Raw genomic sequence first — 23,017 nt, forward strand, 5'->3', positions numbered from 1 at the left:
GCTCTATTTATTTTCCATTTAATATGTCAAAATGAAAACAGGATAACAACTGTCTTTGTGCTTTTGCCACAGTCTTTAGCTATTTTTCTTCTAAGCAATTACAAAGAACAGTTAATGCACCTAAAAAAAACAGTTGTGCAGTTGTTTAAAAATAGTTTTCCTTTTAACCATATAACAGAGAATACATCTATTCATTCCTAATGTGCTCAAGAATGATTTACAGTAAGTCTGGGATTGGCTTTGGATTTGGGTCTCTCGAACATTCATTAATTGAAGCACCAAGATGTGAGATTTGCTCTATTTAGTGATGGAATTTTAAGTCAGAAACCATTACTTTTTAATCACATTTCATAACCACATAAGACTCAAATAACTTTTGCATTTTATTTATGATTTTTATTAGATACATGAGAAAAATATTCTTAAAATGCATCTTATCAGTTCATGAAAAATTGGGGCGTCTGGGTAGCTCAGATGTTTAAGCGTCCAAATTCCGCTCAGGTCATGATCTCACGGCGTATGAGCCCGAGCCCCGTGTCGGGCTCTGTGCTGACAGTTCAGAGCCTGGAGCCTGCTTCGGATTCTGTGTCTCTCTCCCTCTCTGCCCCATTCACATTCACACTCTGTCTCTCTCTTTCTCTCTCTCTGTCTCTCTCTCTTTTAAAAATAAAAAAAATGGCCTTATCAGTTCATGAAAAAAAATTTCAATATTTAATAACAATTAAGAATTCATTCACAAATCCAAAGCCCATCTCAATGATGTCACAATAGTACAACCAGTGTAAGGAATCTGAAAGTCCTTTCCTATGTTACGATTCTGAACTTACTTGTGCAGGCCACATACGGTGGATCAGATGGAGCCCTGTAATACCCATCCTCACATTCACATCTGGAGGAGCCTTCTTTATCGGAAAAACTGTGAGTGGGACAACGAGAGCACTGGAGATCTTGAGAGGAAGATTTGTAGAACCCACGGCCACAGGCTGGGGATGCAAAAGAAAGTGAAAATAGAAACATGAGAGCAGATAGATTTTTTTTTTTAATTTTAGTAATAGCAAAGAATAAAATATGAAATTTAATTTGTGAAAAACAAGCTCTTTCTGATAAAATAAAGTGTATTCAGTGTAAATCAACTTGTAGAATGTATAATGTAGAATACTACATTTTAAAGTAAAACAATAAAAACCAAATAATACAGTAAACTTGCACCAATAGGTGGCATTGGTCTGAAACCTAGAGCCCAAAACTGAACAAAAGCATAATTTAATATGACAAAATCTTAGGATATTTAATTCAGGGTAACTTCACTTACAATATAATTAACTTACTTGTTGAAACATACGAAAATACTTCAAAGCTATGTTTTCTTAATATAAAATAGCTGTAAATTAACTTTTTATGTGTTAATTTGGTTGATACTGAAAAATACTAAAATAATTTTAATTATCTGATGAGGAAGAATAATGACATAAAAAATTTCATCTGAAAATGATAGAAATGTATTCCCTCAAGTTTTCAGAAAACTTCAAGATACAATTTCAACCAATTTAAGTTATAAGGCAGGGTACCTTGCACTAAGTGAACTTTCTTGTTACTAAAAATAACAAAAGCCTATAAATAGGAGAAACCTATTCCACCACAAATAAGGAGAAAGCCTTCAACTGTAAACAGATGATGACTGTTTATCCTCTCCTGAGAGAAGTTAACAATACCGTCACACTAACACAGCAACTGCTCTCAGCAATGAATAGACAAGTACAAAGAAGGTCCCTAGCACCTCTCAGTAAAGTTGCTCTTACTCACTTAGACCCTATTTGCTATTAAGTCAGGAAACCTTGAACCGTTTTCTATCACTGATTATTTTATATATTTGTCTGTAAAATTTAGCAAATTAAATTTTCATTATTTCAAATTTTTTTTATTAATTGATGGCATGATACATTGACTATATTAAGTAAGTTTAATTTACCCTTCATATTTATCAAATGAATATATGTTTAAGTTTTAGTGACCTTCAAATTGAATAAAAATTAATCATATCTATAAAGAAAGATTAGTGAATATTTAACATAAATTTAAGTATAGCTTTTAACTTATTATATTCACATTTATTTAATGTCCTCAACTTGAGCATCCCTCAGGAACATAATCTACATTTTCACTCTTAGGTAAGTTAAACAATCCTATCTTATCAAGATGGTGTACTGAGTCATTCTCTACTTTTGCTCACATGCTCAATACTTAATGCATAATTCTGAAACAATGGAGAGCTCAAAATCATCTTTTGAGCTTCAAGAAGATAAGGCTATATTACACAAGCAAGATAGGTACTCCAGATAACTTAGAAACTTCATTTAAATATGTGTTATATAGCAATCGATAAGTGATAGATATATACACAGAACTACAAGCATCTCCTTACAAATAGATGATGCACTACTGCCCTCAGAAGCCAATCTGCTTTTGGTTGGCTTCCTTAATTCATACAAAAGGAAAGCATTCACAAACATCTTAGGCAAAGACACTTCTTCACATGTTCTCAGTAGCAATTATACAAGTCTAAGGCACAGAGAGAGCAATGAGATTGACTATAAAACAATACAACTAAAATATAACACCTTGAAATGTTTCTGAAAACATGATCCTGCCACACAAAAAATGGTTAACTGGTAGGATGAAGGATTTGGCCTGCGTTTCTCAGGATAGAAATTCCTCTCTTTAAGTATTCACCCTATCTTGCTTTATGTTCCATCTATAATTCAATGATCACATATGACATCCATAAAATAGAGAAGACAATGCTTTACTTACAACCTGCAGCTTGATAACATCAAGGTCCAGAGAATTAAAAACAGAAAAAGAAGGAGAAAGAAGAGGTATGTGCTGACAGTCTTTAAGGACATGTGTGTATTAGTTATTACAAGGAGGAGAGGTTAGGGAGCCCGGAGATGGGAAACACAATGGCAACATAATTTACCATCCACTAGGAAAGGCTTCCAGAATTAGAAGATTCCACCAGCACACTGCCTGGTGGAATCCAGGAGAATCCTCATGCTCCCATTGCAAATAAAAGCTTGTAATAAAGGCTTATTCCTATTTTTCTTACGAATAAGGAAGGACATTTCTTGCTCAACTCACATAGTTTGTAGAATATATATGGTACCTAATGTAGAGAAATGCAAAACCCTTATCACTCAACTTTCAAATTACATTAAATTCTGTTACCACTTTAACAGATGGGAAAGCAGATTTGAAGCAAAAGTAACCTGAGTTCTTCAAATAATTCTGTTTGTCTAGGTTAAAACTGGATTTAGAACACAGGACTACTGATACTCAACCATATGCTATTCCACCAGCCTTGACTGCTCAATGAGCCAAAGTCTGGCACTCATTCAATGGGTCCCCAGGGCTAATTTTAGGGTTGCTAAAGCAACCCTAAAAATTAATTTTCTCTGGGTCCCTGTTGTCTCTTAAGATATCTTTTCACTAATTTAAAGCTATTATTTTAATTCAGAAAACTATGAAATAATAGCCTAGCACACCTTCCAGAAGAGATACTAAATAGGTATTCTCAATTTCACTGTGAATTTTGGCACCAAAGATGCCAGCAAAATTGAGGAGTACATGTATGGCTATCATTAAATAGATAATGATAGAGGCAATGCCGGAAAAATGTGGTCATCAAAGTCTTAACATTTTTTCTTTGAAGTAATATTCTGTTTCAGTTCAGTTAATATTGAAAATAATAAGTGGTAACAAGACAGTTTGCACTTAATCTCTAGGAAGACTATTAATTTAGAGTTATTAAAAATAAGTACAAAATCTTTGGAGCTATGGTGTTAAGAGTAAAGCCAAGAACATGCAGAGACATAAGCTGTATCTCTCAGGATAATAGTGAGCAACTGGGTGGTAAAAAGTTTGGGTAGGAAGTAGCAGATGCTCGTAAAATTAAAAATTTAGATGAGATATCTATAAGAAATAACCTGAGTAAAATACTCAGGGAAAGAAACTGGGGCGAAGTAGCATATCTGAGAGCCACATAAGATCTACATGAGCTCTCCAATTGCCCCCAAAAAGGCTATCTGGAAACAAGGCCATTTCTCCCCTACAGGAATGCAACTGGTTTTCTAAAAGGTACCAGTAAGAAAGTTTTTAGAGGTAAATGCCTTCTGAAACCTCAAAGATAAATTCCCTTTATACGTAATTGTAAAGTATCTAGGAATAACTTTCTAGGAATTGTGCAAACGCAGCTTTAAAACTTTTCTTTCTTTGCTTTAGTTCTCAATTTGTTCAATGGTATTTGAACTCAAAGCAAACTTTAATTAATATAGTATGTGTAGGGTGTCTGGGTGGCTCAGGTGGTTAAGTGTCTGACTTCGGCTCAGGTCATGATCTCAAAGTTCATGAGTTCGAGCCCCGTGTCGGGCTCTGTGCTGACGGCTCAGAGTCTGGAGCCTGCTTCGGATTCTGTGTTTCCCTCTCTCTCTGCCCCTCACCCCATCACGCTCTTTCTCTCTCTCTCTCTCTCTCTCTCAAAATTAACATTAAAATTTTTTTTTTAAAAATATAGTATGTGCACTATGGTAAAGTTAGTTACAAAAAGAAACATACAATTTTAATTTCCTACCTTTTGATGTTTTTGCTTTTTTAATTGAACATTATTTGAAGGTAATATTCACTATATTGATGAAGATTGGGAATATGTACAAAATTTGTTTTCAATATTTAATTAATTTTGTAAAAATAATCTATCCTATTATTTTAGCAATAGTTTATTTTTTCAGTGTTATCACAAAGGCCTGGGATTGATTCTTTCGGCTGTTTTATCAAGTCCTTTGGGGCCCTAATGAATAAAATAACATAAGTTCATTATCCTAGCGCCGAGAACCATAATCTTGTCAGATTTCATACACCAACATGTTTTCACTTAGTCCGTTCTTCAATGAAAAACCGTCAAAGAAAAACGGAATCTAGGAAGCACATGAAACTTCTGTTTCCCAGGCAGTAACAATATACTATAATACATCCACTAAACCATGGTACAATATAGTATATTACAAGATCTGTTATAATATCTACTGTGATGAAATAAATGAAATTTATTATGTTTAACTTCAACTATCTTTAAACAAGAATAGTGTCCCTATGAAACTAAAGTGGCTTAAATAATATTTGAGATTTTAATTCTTTTAAAAAAGAACAAAAAAGGCAACAGGGTTTCCTATTTATAAATGACTTACTTAAAAGTACTAATACTACAACAAATCCTGAACATGAAGACATTTAAATATATGAGAGTGGATACTAAAGCCTTGTATTCTGATTTCTGTTAAACTCTAACAATCAGATTCCATAGTTGTCTTCAATGGATGTCGACAGGGTGCCAGGGCTTTGAATATCTATTCACATGTTGCAGTTTATGGAACAATCAGGGTACTGGTATAACAAATCCGTGTTCTCAGTGAACAATCTTAATTTTTTTTTCATATTTATTTATTTATTTTTTTGAGAGACATAGCAAGACAGACAGTGATTGGGGGGTGGGGGGGCAGACACAGAATCCGAAGCAGGCTCCAAGCTCCGAGCTGTCAGCACAGAGCCCAACACGGGGCTCTAAATCATGGACCATGAGATCATGAACTGAGCCGAAGTCAGACGCTTAACAGACAGAGCCACCCAGGTGTCCCAACAGTGAACAATCTTAAAGGTCATCCTAAAAGCCACAGACAAATTTCTGTGTAGCCTGGAAAATTAGTTGAAATGGAATATCTCTTCCTTCTGAATGAGGATGCAGATACTCAGACTTGCTCTGGTTCTTTAGGTTTATGACCTATAAGGGTAAGGTTGGGGGATATCCTACCTGACTCTATTTCGATTGACCCTTTCCCGCAAACTGGTTATCCCAGAAAACCCACATACTTCTAGAGTTCTTCTACAGACGGGAAAGATTTCCTGGTCCTTCATGGACTCATTTTCTGGAAATCTTAAGCTCCACTTTTAATATCAGACACACTTGACACCACCCTGGACCTTAAAGCACTGATAATCTATATCTTAGTCAGCTGTCCACTATGACTGCACATTAGGGACACTTTGAAAAAACACTAATGACTTGACCTTATCAAAACCACTGAATCATCATTACGGTCTGGACATTTCTATATTCTAAAGGTTTTCCAGTTGTTTAGAACCATCATCCTGCAGGTTCTGGGTCTTGTCTCAGACTATCAAAGTTTCTAAAGAATACATCACAAGATATATCCACCATAAAATCAATGAAGCAGGTAAAATGAGATATTATTAAGAAATCTAATAAATTAGAAATTTAAGAAAACTTTTAGTTTTCTTAAAACTAATGAAATGAAAAATGGAAATGAAAAATTAGTTCTTAAAACTAATGAAAATTAAAAAATGAAAATTCACTAATAAGCTAATCAAAAATAGGCAGAGAATCTGAACAGATATTTCTATATGGAGGACACACAAACGGCCAATGAACACATATAAAAATGATCAACACCATTAGCCATCAGAGAAGTGCACATCAAAACCACAATGAGATACTACTTATCCCCAGTAGGATAGGTATAAGAAAAAAAGACAGATAAAACAAGTGTTGGTAAGAATATGGTGAAATTAGAAGTCTCATGCCTTGCTGTGTTAGGAATGTAAAATGGTGTAGCCACTTTGAAAAAAAAGACTAGCAATTTCTCAAAAAGTTAAACATAATTACCAGATTACCTCACAACACCTCACAACTCCACTCCTAGGTGTATACCCGAGAGAAATAAAAATGTCTATTGATACAAAACTTGCACATAAATGTTCACAACTAAATTATTCATAATAGCCATAAAGGTAGAGACAACCCAAATGTCCATCAACTAGCAAACAAATAAACACAAAGGAATATTATTCAGCAATCAAATATGGATGAACTCTGAAAATATCAGGCTATATGAAAAGATCCAGTCACAAAAATATATTTCCATTATGCAAAATGTCCAGAATACTGACACCATTAGACACAAAAATAAATTACTGGTTGCTAAGGGCTGGAGCGGGGAGAAGAAATGGTGAGTGACTATTATTGGGTGCAGGGTTTCTTTTTGGGGTGATTAAACTGTTATAAATTTGATTTATAGTGATGGTTGTTGTACAACTCGTATGACTATACTGAAAAACCATTGAATTGTTCACTTTAATGGGTGAATTGTATGGTATGTGAATTATATTTCAGTAAAGCTGGTATATATAATGAAACCCATTAATAATACAACTTCAAATTGAACATAGAAGTAAGCAAATATTAAGAAAAATGTCAAATTAAGCTTTCAATAATATATTAGTTTGCCTTTCTAATACATATACTCTATATTCATCTATTGTTATAAAGCTGTATTTAGGTATAAAAATTAGCTATGAATTATTTAAAGAATTGGAAATTTTTAAATCTATGATCTAGATTATAACCCATCATCAATATATTCCTTTTACCCATTTGTTAATTTTAGAGTTTCATAAATAATAATTTATCTTTAATCTCAGGAGTAGCAATTTTATCTGAATAATTTTATAACAAAAGAAATAGATTCTTATCAAAACCAGCTTATAGTCAGGGGAGGTTTTTAATGATACAAAGTTAGTTTTGGGTGAATATCTGAATAGACCTTAAACATTATTTTATTTTAACCATATCTCTTTCCCAAACAAGGGAAGCCCCAGTCCCCTCCTTCTCCTACCATAAGCGAACTGAATACAGCTAGATTAAGCTTCCTCAGGTCTTACTCTGTTTCCAGACCTGTGATTTTAAGCACAATTGAACTTTTTCTGAAGGAATTATGTGTATGTGTCTGTGTGTAAAATATGAGGTTTTGCAGATGTTTCCGGCCACAGTTATGCAGCTGCAAAGAGTTTATTAATTATGAACTATAAGTGGATTGTTCTGTAATTGAAACTTTCTGGGCTTTAATATTATTGTAGAATCTACATAAATACATAGTTAGGGATCCTAATGAATGTTATTTTATTTATTGCAGATGGACATTTTGCTTAATTCAGAGCCTAATTCAGAGCAAAGCCAGTCCGTTTCCATAGGAGCTCTCAAATATTTGTGTCATATTAATGTCTATGCTCTACAATGCAAAGGGGAAAGCACAGCTTGTAGAAATAGTACTCCCACTGCTCAAAGTGCTGACCTCATCTGGGGTGGACAGATCCAGAATCTGTTTTTTAATCCTATTGACAGTGCCTCAGTGGGAATAATTACAAAAGTCCGCCTGAACGCCAGACCTCCTGTCACTGATATGCTATGATTTTTCACATTGAGAATGAACAGCGGGCAGAGAGGATAAAAACAACATGATGTAACGAGCATCTTACAGTTTGTGAGGCACCATCCACATCACCCTAGAACTAACTTGTAAGAGTTTAGAAAAGAAGTGGTGCAGAATATAAAGCATGTGATAACAGGTATCACGTGCTGAAAATATTTGGGGGTTTTTAAAAAGAAAAAAAGAAAAATTAATTTCAGGGCATTATAAGTATATATATGATTTAGTTGTGTTATTTAATTGAGTACTTAATGTTTACTAATACCATATAGTGAAAAAGAAACATGTAAAATGAGAACCTTTTTAAAGTTTTATTTTAAAACTTTTTAAAAGACTGTAAAAGAGGGGCGCCTGGGTGGCGCAGTCGGTTAAGCGTCCGACTTCAGCCAGGTCACGATCTCGCGGTCCGTGAGTTCGAGCCCCGCGTCAGGCTCTGGGCTGATGGCTCGGAGCCTGGAGCCTGTTTCCGATTCTGTGTCTCCCTCTCTCTCTGACCCTCCCCCGTTCATGCTCTGTCTCTCTCTGTCCCAAAAATAAATAAAAAACGTTGAAAAAAAAAAATTAAAAAAAAAAAAAAAAAAAAGACTGTAAAAGAAAACAAAGCATTATATAAACACAGTTTTTTTGTCCTTTATTAAATTATAGGTTTGGAATATGCCAGGAATTTTTCTGGGGTCTGGCATTAAGGTACTCTTCATTTTACCAAAATATCACTGTAATTCTGATGTCATTACCAAAATGGTTAAAAAAAAAAAAAAAGAGGAAAAATGTCAAGTTAGAACATTCATATCTTTTTTGTCTTCTTATTCTACTTTATAAAAATTAGGCCATGCTAAAGAAGTAATGTGATACGGCAAACAAGAACTGGATTTTAACTAAAAAAATCTGTTCAAATCTACTCCATGATTTACTGGCATGTAATTTGGACAAAGCCACTTCACATTCCTGGGCTTCAATGTCTTTGTTTTCCTTGTTATCAATTATTAAGTGCTATAGACACATGCATGTTTGTGTGTGTGTGTGTGTGTGTGTGTGCGTGTGTGTGTATTTGCATTTACAAAAACTTGTCTTAACAATAATACAGCAATCAGTTAATCAGTTCTCTAACTGTTAAACTCCCATACAATTGTTTTCATCGAACAGCTACCTTTAAAAAATGTGTATGTCAACCACCGTCACCATACCTCCAAAACCCCACATACAAACTCACACCCACTTAGTCTGTCAGTGGTGCCTCAGCCAGAGTGTGAAAGACCAGCTCTAAAGGACTGTCCTGCCTCTGCACGCCATCCTTGATAGGCAGTGGCGGGCACAGTGTCAGCGATGCATCTGCCTAACAGTTCACCTCTAGCTCTCACTGTGCCATTGTTGTCAAACCCTATCTGTGTTGCCAGAGACGGGCACATTCGTTTTGGTTCATGCAGATAAGAATCCAGCAGTGGAATTTTTAAATTAGGTAAATAACTTAAACATCAACTGTCATAAAAGAAAGGATGAAAAATGAAATCAGACCCTTCTGGATCTCACTCAAGATTGTCCTCATAGGTCCATTCTGAGGGATCAACCTACAGATAAAAAAACTGAATTACTTACGCAATTCAGTATGTTCCAGTATGTTACCTATGTTCTAGCAATAACCCCATGGGAAAAGCACTAACACAGAATAATTTTAACCCTAATACAAGCCTATAGCAAAATGGTATAATTATTGGGTTCCCATGGTCTAAAAACACTTCTGCTAGGGGAAGCTAGCTAACCAAACTCAAACATTACTTACCTGTAGTGACTTTAAAAAATGCCTTGCTTATGATACAGTATTATTTTATTTTACTAACAGATCTCCTTGAGGGCATTGTCATTATCAACAAGAGGCTGTAATGGGGAGAGCTCTTAAATAGCAATTGGTGTTAGAAAGATTTCAGGCAGGGACACAATTTACCATAGCATCTAGGCCACTGTCAAGTTTCTTTTTTTCTTTTACTTTTTAATTTCAAGTTTTTATTTAAATTCTTGTATGTCAAGTCCATTTTTAAATATTTCTCTTATATTTATTATAATACCATAGGTTTTATAATTTCAATGTTATTATTCATTCTCATTATACTAAACTATTCCTCATAGTTTTGAAAACATACCAAGAAAATTTAGACAATGTAGGTTTTACATACAAAAAAAGTAAAATGTATGAATGAGGGTTCCTCTTTTGAAAGACCAAAACTCTAGCTTGAACATAATCATTTTTAATTTTTTTTTAACATTTATTTATTTCTGAGAGACAGAGAGACAGAGCGTGATTATGGGAGGGGCAGAGAGAGAGGGAGACACAGAATCCGAAACAGGCTCCAGGCTCCGAGCTGTCAGCAGAGCCCGACGCAGGGCTCGAACCCACAGACCGCGAGATCATGACCTGAGCCGAAGCCGGCCATTCAACCAACTGAGCCACCCAGGCGCCCCAAACTAATCATTTTTAAAACAACACTTCTTAAAAGACGAAATTCATGTTCCGAATGACATTGTTAATTTCACCACACAAAAGTCTCACTTCAACAAGCCTGTAAAAGCAATACAACTTGGCCTTTATATAAATGACGACACTGGCTTCCCCTCTAGCGTGTACTAGCTGTGTAACCTTTGCAAATCTGCTTAAGTTCTCTGAGCCCAGTTTGTCCATATCTAAAACAGCGAGGCCTAATAATAAGACTATATCATCAGACTATTGTGAATTAAAGTGTATAATTCCTGTGAAAAGTCTAGCACAGTGCCTGGTGGAGAATAAGCACTCAATAAATAACTATATGATTATTTCACGATGTCAGTTTCCATGCTGAGTTTTTATTTCACTCTAGTTTCTACCTCTAATAAACAATGAGCCACTTCTCCATTATCAGATGTGTAAACAAACAAGAAAAACAAATTAATTATTAGGCAAATACAGTCAAATTACTCATTATTTCCCCGACTAAATAATTATTGTTTGTCTACTCTTTGCATTATCCTAGGCAACGGACCAAAGTTCTGTCCACTAAAAAAACAAATATGATGATCTCTAAATACATATTACTTTTGTCCTGGTATCCAATGGTGTGAATAATCAGTTGCTTATGTGCTTAAGCCAATTAAAATTCTGATATTTCATAATAAAATGTTCTATAAGCTATAAATATTGTGCCTTAATCTGTATCTTTTACAATGTGCTTAATTATCTCCTATTTCAGTGGTGAATACAGACTCTAAAGTCACCTTTCCTGCCAGAGCTGTAGCACTTCATCAACGTGAAGAGAGAAAACTACTCAGCACAGGTAGACATGCAGGAAATGTGGGTAGAGACTTATTATTGACCAATTATATTTAAACTGGAGAGTTATTTGTGGCAGTTATTGGTTTGTCTTTCAGCGATGCTAAGAGTGTGGATCTGGCAACATCAAAATGGTTCATAAAATCAGGTTACTTCAAGTTCAAAAAACTTTAGTGGGGCAAGAAATATGTATATCAATACACATATTTGAAATGTAATCATATTTAATAAAGTGAACATTTTTAGTACAATTCAAAGAATTACAATTAAACTATTTTATGAGTGATTCATCAATATTTGTTTTTTCTCCTACAAAACACTTAAATCTACCTATCTGTAGAAAAAGTTTGCGACATCCATAACCATAATGAAAAGAAATAATTCCATCTTAATTTCTTTTTTTTTTCTTTTTTTTTTGTAATGTTTCTTTATTTTTGAGACAGATAGAGACAGAGCATGAACAGGGGAGGGTCAGAGAGAAGGAGACACAGAATCTGAAACAGGCTCCAGGCTCTAAGCTGTCAGCATAGAGCCCGACGCGGGGCTCGAACTCACAGACCGTGAAATCATGACCTGAGCCAAAGTTGGCCGCTTAACCGACTGAGCCACCCAGGCGCCCCCCATCTTAATTTCTTAAAGCAAAGGGCAGTCCTTCCATTTCAAGCAGTCTGAAGTGTGGGCTTTTGACCATGTTTTCAGCAAAACTTTCAAAAATGATTAAAACACAATCATCAGTTAAAACAATCTTTCTAGCTATTTTGTGAAGACTACTTTTTTCCTTATTTAGTCAGTTATAAAATGTGGATCAATACTAAGTCTTGTGAAGCAAATAACCCTAGAGCAGTTTAAGGCAGTTTGAACATGTGGGAAGATAAATAATCATTTCTGTTATGTCAGTGGAAAATTTTTTGAAGATCATAAAGAAATCAGTTTGCCCTGAAGCATGACATTTTAAAAAGATGCATCAGGACAATGAGGATATTCACTCAATCCTTAATTCTTAGAAATAAAAGAAAGTAACAGGCAGAATAAATCCTCGCAGCAAATGATATTGTTGAGCTCATTCCTTTTTTCAAAAAAGGGAGCTCACCACACACACACACACACGCGCACACACACACACACATTTATACATACATATACACATATGTGTATATATAGTGGTAAGACAAACTGAATTTCTAGAAATTAAACAGTAAGATTTTGTAACTGCATCCCCATACTTTCTACTCCTTAAAAATAGAAAACAAGTTAATTTTTAATTTTTATCTCCACACGAAGTAAATAATCCAACAGAACTCTATCAGTATCCTATCCACTTCGCATTCACAGCATTTTGCAGAAAGATACTGTAGGTACTACTAGAATATTGTTTAATAGTTTGTAATAAAAACTTTTTAAAAAGAGTAGCTATGTTCGATATTTAAAAAAAAAAAAAACATCTAGTTTAGCTCCTGCTTTTAAGGAATAACTAATTCATCCTTCACGAATCAGTTAAAAATTTCCCTTCTCCTAAAACTACTGAAGACAATCCAAACTGATCTGTATGACATACCACAATTATAGCATTAACACTGTCGTAATTATTTCCCCAGGTGTGTCTCTTCTAGCTCACTGTGAGACCCTCAAGGGCAGAAATTATGTATCTGTGGATTCCAGAGCCTAGCACAATGCCTAGCATATAGCAGGAAGTTAACCCGCATTTACTGAATGCATTTATTGAATTCATCCTGCAATATTAAGCACCAGGCAATAACTATCCCACTTACCAAAGACTAATTCACCAACACAACTAAGTAAACTTTTTATTGTAATCAGATCAATGGGAAGAGCATAGCATATACCTAAGTAGAATGCAGTAGAGTCCTGACTATATCAGTTAAGGAAAGACAATTCATGGGCTCTCACTCTTAAGGAGTTCCCTTTAAGCTGTCCAGGGAGAAAACTGCATAGCCATGTTTAGATTAGTGCTTTAGATAATTTGCAACACAATTCTATGAGCATCTTTAACACAGTAATATGAATAAGTATATGAATGAGATGTGAAATATTTTATAACCATATAATTAGAGCATTTTTCTTTGAACAAGGGAAAGAAAAGTTCCAAGAGAGGGAAACTACTAGTTGTGAACTATAAATCATAATAAAACTGTCAGTGTAGGGCTCTTTTCTAAGACAAAAAGATAAAGAGTGATAGTCCCTCATTCTTAAAACAGACCATTCTTCTTTAAATATATGACTTATCCAAACTCAAAAACAAGAATATTCTAGTTGTAGATAATCCAGAATTGCCATATTCTAGAAAGTACACATATACTTTCATTTCTGTTAGTAATTTGGAACTAGACAGGCCACTATTAAAATAAATTCTTGTAATTAACATTTCTATTGGAAAACACAGAAATATCACTGATGCCTTACATTATGAAAAATGATTTCAATTTATTTCTTACTGGCTTTCTTTTAAATTTTAAAAACAATTATTGTAAACAAAAAAAAGTAATTTAAATACAATGGGCCATTACATCTTTTCTCTTATTATAAGGATAAACACATATATATCCACATACCCTTCTGTACCTTTGTGTTTTGCATTCAATTTCATATGTCTCTAAAATAAATTAATTCATTTTGCATATGGCCTATGCAGGGGCATGACAAAACCAAGGGTTAAAGCCTATTTATATGTACATGTAATATTTTACTTTTTTCAAGTTAAAACTGAAACCTTAAGACAGGAAAACTGGATAAGAACATAGAGTACTTTATCATAAAGAATTAGCTCAGAAAAAGTAATGTAAGTACTACAAAGTATATTTAAATCTGAAATAAATGAAAACTGTACAAGTGAAATACTGTTTTCTTATGGTAAAGGATAATAATGTAAATGTGTACATTTCCAAATGAAAAATGTGTTGAAATTTCTTACAAAGAAAAGGCTAAACTAGAATATAATGATCCATTCTATTTCTACACTAATGGTGCCATACAGTACGGTATTATGTACAGAGAGCTGATAGGGAATTAAATATTCCTAGTTAATTAGAATCAAGTCGTCTCAAAGCCTACATAAAGGTTTGGAAATTTTAATTTATACTAACCAGAATACAGATAATAAAGAAGGAAAAAAAGCAGTTCAAAGATTGCACCCAAAACTAATGGTAAAGAACATACAGAAGAAAAGCAGAGGACAGATTGTGAAGACATATTGTCACAGATGGAAACCAGGTGGAACGGGTCAGACAATACTTTTAGAGTAATTATTTTCAACATTTAAGTTGAATTACTTTTTTGTAAGTGTTCAACAAAAGACAGATAAGAATACTAGCTGTCTATATGCCTAAATAAACATAATGTCTAAAAGCCAAGGTGTGATCAATCAAGGAATAATCAAGCATTGTATAAGAATTTGTGTAACACCTTTGTGACTGGATATATACCAATGAAAAACTGAGGCATCTGCATCTGATGCTTGAAAATTTTCAAATGCTTTTATTTTATTTCACCATAATGAAACAGTAAACTGTACCTAAGGCATGACAAGACCAATGGTGATCCTTACCAAATGTCAACAACGATAAGAGGAAAGAGTCCCAACCTTGCAAGAATATGACTTTTGCCATTCCTTTCCATCTGCCATTTTTCAGTAACATTATTTTGTAGTTTAAATCAGCAGTCCCTGGGGTGCCTGGGTGGCTCAGTTGGTTAAGCATATGACTTGGGCTCAGGTCATGATCTCTCAGTTCGTGAGTTCAGGCCCCACAGTGGGCTCTGTGCTGACAGCTTGGAACAGCTCGGAGCCTGCAGCCTGCTTCGAATTCTGTCCTCTCTCTCTCTCTGCCCCTCCCCCGCTCATACTCTTGTCTCTCAAAAATAAACATTTAAAAAATTAAAAATAAATACATATAATAATTAAATAATCAGTAAAGGCTAAAAGGTGAATCTTTGCAAGCTACAGATGTTAAAAGAGTATGACTAGTCAGTGTCAGTAAAGATTTTGCAGTTCTTAGATTTTCCCAAAATGAAATCCTTCTTTTATCATACAAATAGACAAACGTTGAATGCTATAAAATATTTTGCAAAATTAGAATTTGGAGGAAACCATCTTTTATCAAGATAAGGTGCACTGCTCTTTACCTGTTATCCTCATTATAACTTTGCTTTATTATATTTTCCATCTATGTTGCATCACCAAATGGTATGCAGTTTGTCCAAACCTTTAAATAGTTAATTTTCTGCTCATGAAATGTTTGAATACCTCATTGCAAAGTGCAATGTGTGTAGCTCTAACAACCTAAGTGCCATTTAATATGGTTAGTTAAACATTCTACTTTTCACATGGAAAATATGATAGTTGAGTAGGTTTATATATTGTTATTGCCTTAATGTCTATTTCACAAATTCATTAATTTTTTTATTAAATTAATTCTTCTATTACTCTTTAAAAAAGGTTACATTGCAAGGGAATAGAGAATTCTCAAAATAAACTACTCTCTGCCAAGTTTTTATATACAGACTTATGATTTAGAGTGTATATTTCTTAAAAGAATTGTCACAATGGCTGTTTATATATTTTTCTATTCAAATATTTGTGATACATAATAATACAATAAATATATGTGTGTATTTTGACCTAATCAAAGCTTACAATAATTTATATTTGGAATGAACCAATAGATACCACATTTTCTCTGCAGTTTATATTACATTAAATTTTATCAACATACCCTATAATTCTACTTTGTTGCTTTAATATCAAAGTCAAAAATAAAATTAACAGAAAACTATACGAGCAAAAATTCTCATCTTTTCTTAAAATCCAGATGTACCATATAACTAGTTATTAAAGAATTTGGTCAATTGAGGGGCACCTGGGTAGCTCAGTCAGTTAAGCATCTGACTTCAGCTCAGGTCATGATCTCATGGTTCATGAGTTCAAGCCCAGCGTCAGGCTCTATGCTGACAACTCAGAACCTGGAGCCTGTTTCCAATTCTGTGTCTCCCTCTCCCTCTGCCTCTCCACCTCCACTCTCAAAAACAAATAAACATTAAAAAAAGAATTTGGTCAAGTGAAAAACAGATTTGTATCAAGTATAAAGCATAAGCCCTGACTTTTTAGAAATAGAGAATGCTATAGTTAAATTTTTTCAACCAATACTTTGTGCAGGAAACCCAGAAAAGTACTTTAGAATCATATTTCCTTTGTTCACTATGATTTCTGGAAATACTATGGAACAGTTTTTCAATCTTGCTATCAGTATATATTCTTGATTCTCTGGAATTTGATACATCACTGACTTGCCAGCTGCTTACCACATAGGATTATCAACAGTGTTATGCAGATAATTTAATTAGTGAGTTTGAGGATAGTATCAAAATTAGAGGTATTTTTCACATTCAGGATTCATCAACATCTCCACAGTTATATCTCTAGAATGGCAAAGGTTTATGCTATCTTTGTTACTCTACATTTCCTTGAATGCAATTCCTTCTGAATAATCACGAGCATAACATGAGCATGCCATTTACTAATGGATAAATATATTGCATGCTTTCTTGCAAAACAAACAAACAAAAAATGTACTCCAAATCCCATTTTACATATTTGATTAACATATGAAGGAATAAATCCTTTCATACTACACCTCAGTGTTTCATAAATATTCCTATTATTAACTTTCAGAGAGAAATGGCATAACATTAGATAAAGAAGATTTTATCAAATGTCAGAAGAAATAATAAGAAGGTAGTAGAATATTGACTTTCCAACCAACAGAAAGCACTAAAATGACATAGAGTCTCACAAAAGGTATATAACCAGAGCATTTTCTTTTTTTTAGAGTCAGGTTCGAATTTAGAGCTATTTATATCAAGAAGTAAACTATGTGGCACTAAACTTTTGGAAGAAGATTCATTACAAATGCATCTGCTACAATTCTAAATCGCATCTCCTTGTAAAGCCATATCTGACCTCTGGTAAAGCCAACTGAGTCCCTCCTCTCTCTTCCCGTTCCTAAAATTACTCACTTTAGCTCAGATTTACATTTCTATTTCCAGCTATCTATCACCTATCTATCATCTATCTATCTATCTATCTATCTATCTATCTATCTATCTATCATCTCATGCAGGGTCATTATACTCTCACTACAGTCTTGCAAGACAGTTCTCATATTCCTCCAATTAAATGTAAAGATGTTAGTCATATTTCCTTTATATTTCACAAGAGTTTGGTCCTTTGAAGTCTTCATTCTATTGTTAATGCCTCACTAATCAAGCCTTTAATACTGCCCAAGATGTTAATGTTTTATATATAGTTACATAGACTGAAATTTTATTTGTCAAAATAGAAGAAACTTGCATATTGGATACATATTGATGGGTAAGAAAAAGTTTATAGATCAGTAGAGGACAGTCTGTAAAAATGCAAGCTACAGAGCCAAACACTTTGAATTCAAACCCTAGGTTTAAATGCTTGACCTGCTACTAGACCACTGGATAGGAAACGGCCTAGGAAAAGTAATTTTTTTTTCTTAATAGGACTGTTATGTGGACAAAATAACTTATAACAATCCCTAGCACATACTAAGTACTTTATACATGTCAATTAATATTATAATTCTTTATTATGTTATATTGTAAAGAACAGGTTTGTTTTTGTTTTTTGTTTTTTGTTTTTTTTTTAATTAAGAAAATTTTGCTTCACCAAAATGTAAAAACAGCTTCTGGAGTGTTCTCCAACATTTTTGTAAGCAGTCTTTTTAACTGCATAATTATATAAATTATGTAGCTAAATGTCTATAAGTTTCAATTTAGGAATTCATTTAATAGTTTCGACAGCTGAAGAAATCATGTATAAAGGATTCTTTAAAATAACGTCATTTAAAAATCCATTTGAAATTTAACCTAGTTTTCCTTCTGTCGCTTTGGTCTGTACAAATTTACTTTGTTTAGTAGGGTATTTAGATAAAGGTACAACTTTGCCCTATAATCTCCAATGAAAGAAAATATGCCAAACACACGTTTCAAACTGTGTAACTTGCCATGTAATACCAAAATAAAACAACATAAGACAGACTGATAAAAACTCAAGGATTTGAAAGAGTCAAGAAAAGCTCCAGTACACTGCAGGCAGCTATTACAGATAAAACGTTCACTGAAAAGAGGGAGAGCGAGAAAGAGCGAAAAAAGGAAAAGTAATGAAAAAAGAACAGAATTCTACAATAATACAACTTATTTTCAAGTCAGTTCATGCTCTTCCTTTGCTGCCCTTAACAGTGATGTAAGCATCCATACACAATTTTATATCAATCTGCTTTCTATCCATATCTGCAAAGTATGACATTTTTTTTTTAAAGACAACTAAGAAAAGTGAACGCTACCATTCTTTCTTCATGACAACTAAAGGAGAAAAATCACAGTATTTTAGGACTTCTGTCATTATTTCTCTTAGCAAGTATGCCCACAAAACCTCCATTATAAGAGATTTATGGTCTATAGATATAGGAGAAGTTAGGCAGAAGAAGGTGGGGCCTTCTCATAATTAATAACTCTGAGGATCATAAACAAGAAGGAGAGGGATCACACTCCAGAAAGTATGCCATACTGTCACCAGCAGTGACCAAGTGACAAACTGTGGTTTCATTTTCACCTACTAATACAACACTGGTAGTCCACAGCCAAACAACTGACATGATAACAGCTGACTGTAACGTATGAGAACAGAAGGCCAAAGACATGTCTCCTACCTACAGGAATATATGCAGCTCATTTTCTGGAAAATTGTAGCCACCCGTTATAAGAAACACTCACTGTCTTCCATTCAAGTGCATTTGAACAAAAATAAAGACTATATACAGAAGTGCATACCCCATAACTGAAGCCCATCTTTGGGGGAAATGTAAGGCTTCTTCAATTCTTCAACCCTGGGTCCCAAGCAAGTCAAAGGTTCAAGCAGACTCATGTATTCTCTTTTTACACCTTTGAGGCAGATCCTCAAGACACAAATTAACTCTCCTTTCTTATCTTATATTTCTACCACCCATTCTATTCCTTTGATGTCTTTGCTTTTGTGACAAGTAGTCCAGAGTCCTCATCACTTTCACATTACACACAAAATCTGAAACTGGTCACATTTTGCTAATAATCACCAAATACAGGGCTAGAAACAATTTACATGGGAATTACAAAGTCTCCAAAATATTATAAAGTTTTCCTATCCATACAGCATGAGGATATAACTTTTAATTTTCCAGTGCAATATTTCTCAAGTGGGGGCGACTTTGCCCGCAGGGAACATCTTGCCATACCTGCGGACATTTTTGGTTATTTGAACTGGGGTGATGTTACTGGCATCTGGTAGGTGAACATCAGAGATGCTGCTGCACAACCTACAGGACTCACCACAACAGAAATTACATGGCATGAATGTCAGTAGGGCTAGTGTTGAGAAACCCTGCTATACTACAAACAGGCTGTCAATTTTACTTCTGAGTCCTAGGTATCTCCTTTAATGAAGCCCTGTCCTAACTAGCAGGGGGGGGAAAAAAAAAAAGAAAGATTACGGCTAGTTTTTTTTTTTTTTTCATAGTCATACAAAACAGAACATAACTTTGTTACCAAGTTTAGTTTTAGCTTCCATAAACTTACTTTTTCTTCAAGTTTCTCCAGCTAAAGTTCTAGATGTTTGCTTAGAAATTAACCTCTTTGGGGTGCCTAAGTGGCTCAGTGGGTTAAGCATTCGACTCCACTCTGGATTTCAGATCGGGTCATGATCTCTCAGGTTTGTGGGATTGAGCCCTGTGTCGGGCTCTGTGCTGACAGTGGAGAGCCCACTTGGGATTCTCTCTCTCTCTCTCTCTCTGCACTTTCCCCTACTCACTTCATCTCTTCCTCAAAATAAATAAATAAACATTGAAAAAAGAAATTAACCTCACTTGAAATTTTTGTTAAAAAAAAAGGTTTGAAAAATGGAAAAAGTGCTATATACGTTGAAGTCGATAGGACTGTTCTTATTACCACCCTCTCTTCTCTCAGATCAGAGTCACTATTTCAAACTTCTATCTACATAAAAGGTATGTCTCCACTTATAAGAGAAGTCTTAACCTAGAATTAAAAAACAAAAAAACAAAAACTAAAGTTGTTATTCCTTCACTAGTAGGAAACTTGAAATTTCTACTTCCCTCTACCTCTCATATCAAGTTAATTCTTGTCCATTATTCTTTGGACACTCACAATACAGTAACCTTCTGACAAATGTTTATCACAGCTCATCTTATGTACTGTGCGGTCTTCCTGTACAGTTATTCACTTATTTATCATCCAACAAATATTATGAATGCGTCTTATGTACTCACTATGCAAAGACCTATAGACGTTGTGGGAAGAAAGACAGACACAGTCCTTGTCCTCACAGAGCTCTGTCTAGTAGAAGGCCGATAATTAAACAAGCAATTCTAAAAAGCATGATATGTCATGAATGGGAATCAGTGCAGGAACACGGATTCAGTGGCATCTCTTCTGGTATACGTGAAACCTGCAGAATAAGTAAGAAGTACTCAAAAGAGAGTGGAAAGAAGATTATTCACAGACAAAGAAAGAGCAGAGAGGAAAAAGATCATGGCAATTTGAGGCAATGCAGGATGTTACTGTGATGGAATGTAGGATACAAATGACAGAGGAGCAAGTGATGACTCTAGAACAAGGCAGAGGCAAGAGTTAAGTTTTTATTTCCTTCTAAGAGGAATAGTAAGCCAGTGAAGGATTTTTAGAAGACAATGGTAAGATATGACTCACATTTAGAAGCATCACTGTAGGGGTGCTGCTGTGGCTCAGTTGGTTGAGCATCCACCACTTGATTTTGGCTTAGGTCATGATCTCAGTGTTCGTGAGATCGAGCCCCATGTTGGGTTCTATGCCTCTATGCTGACAGTCCAGAGCCTGCCTGGAATTGTCTCTCTCTCTATCTCTGTCTCTCTCTCTGTCCCTCCCCTGCTCACTCTCTCTCTCTCAAAAATAAATAAGTAAACTTAAAAAAAAATCACTGTAGATGCATTGGATAAGCACAAGGCAGAAAAGGAAAACAGAGAAAAAGTGGGGCAGTGATACAGGTGGAAGATGATGGTGGACTGGAACAGGACACACGTGGTTGTTTGTAGAGAACTGGACATTCAGGACATCTCTGGGGGGTAGAGTTAAGAGATTTTTGTCGTCGTTAGATATTTCCTAGACTCTACTCTTACATTTTCCAATTATCCAGATCGTGCCAGAAGTTTTGGTTTCAAAATATTAAAAATTAAAATGCAGGTTGATTTTTAAGAGTGTCCTTTCAGCAGCATATGAGTTAGGCAGGCAAGCATATACCCTCATTCAATAGATAATCAGAGTGGAGGCTCAGAGACATTAGTGACACTAATTTTAATGTTAATGTTACAGGGTAGTGAAAATGGGCTTAGAACCCAGCCATCAGTTTCTGACTCCAGTCCAGTTTCCAGTGGTGTGTTTCTTCTGGATCCAGACCTCTGCCACAGTCCTGTGCCGTTTGGTGTATACTATATACTCTTGTACCTGAATACTGTGATGTATAATTTTCTAATCATTTCATGAATGTGTATATACATTCAGTAACCATTCCACAAAGAAATGAAAAAAAAAAAACATAAACTCTGATTATACTGAATATAACTGAATGAATAAAATCCTAAATAGACATTTATATTAATATAAGTAATACAGGAAGAAAAGATCTATTAGCATTGTCCAGGCTAAAATTCTTTTTCACACGGATTAGTTGGCAATATGATCAGAATATAAATATTTAATGAATTATGAAAATCAAATTTGCCTTCATGCAAGTTCACTCTAAATGCACATTAATTCCAGAGAAGCAAAAACGTTGAATTGCCTCTTCTTCCAAAACATAATTTTTCTTTCCATCTAATTTCATTTGACACATAATCCTATAAGGTGCTTTACCTTTCAGCTCTAAATTTGACTCCAAAAAAAAAAAAAAACAAAACCCTATAATTAGTTTGCCATCATGAAATATGAATAGCTGAGTCACAGTTTAATAACTTAACTTTAGGGTATAATAATTACTTTTGTTAGTATATACAACTACCAGTTACACATACATAAATTTTATTTCGGATAATGTTAACAACTTTATATTTAAAAAAGCTAAAACACACTAGAGTACAATTTAAAAACTGATTACTTTGGAAATGTATAAAATGTGTGGTAAGAGGAGACCAAATGCTTTACATGGAAGGTAACTATATAATTCATCATCCCAGGCTGGACCCTTTCAAGAGTGAGAGGAGGGCCATTAATAACAACAGAATGAGTGTCACCTTAATCACTAGAACGAGATCACAACAAAGGGAAATAG

The 23,017-nt window shown here is 34.4% G+C and overlaps 1 protein-coding gene and 1 long non-coding RNA gene across 7 annotated transcripts in view; one reads left to right on the plus strand and one right to left on the minus strand.

Annotated features, from left to right (window-relative positions):
• EPHA7 (EPH receptor A7) overlaps window positions 1-23,017 on the minus strand; it is a 171,786-nt gene that overhangs the window by 109,611 nt on the left and 39,158 nt on the right. For all 6 annotated transcript variants that reach the window (XM_060616202.3, XM_060616201.3, XM_060616200.3 and 3 more), the window contains exon 4: window positions 828-983. In XM_060616202.3, the coding sequence (XP_060472185.1) occupies window positions 828-983 (156 nt within the window). The remainder of the gene's footprint in view (window positions 1-827; window positions 984-23,017) is intronic.
• LOC132667391 (uncharacterized) lies at window positions 829-22,242 on the plus strand. Its single transcript, XR_009605121.2, has 3 exons — window positions 829-918; window positions 11,549-11,632; window positions 22,063-22,242. It is a non-coding gene; the product is annotated as an uncharacterized LOC132667391 (long non-coding RNA).

This window comes from Panthera onca, chromosome B2, assembly GCF_046562875.1.
Source record: "Panthera onca isolate mPanOnc1 chromosome B2, mPanOnc1 haplotype 2, whole genome shotgun sequence".
Classification (NCBI taxonomy): domain Eukaryota; kingdom Metazoa; phylum Chordata; class Mammalia; order Carnivora; family Felidae; genus Panthera; species Panthera onca.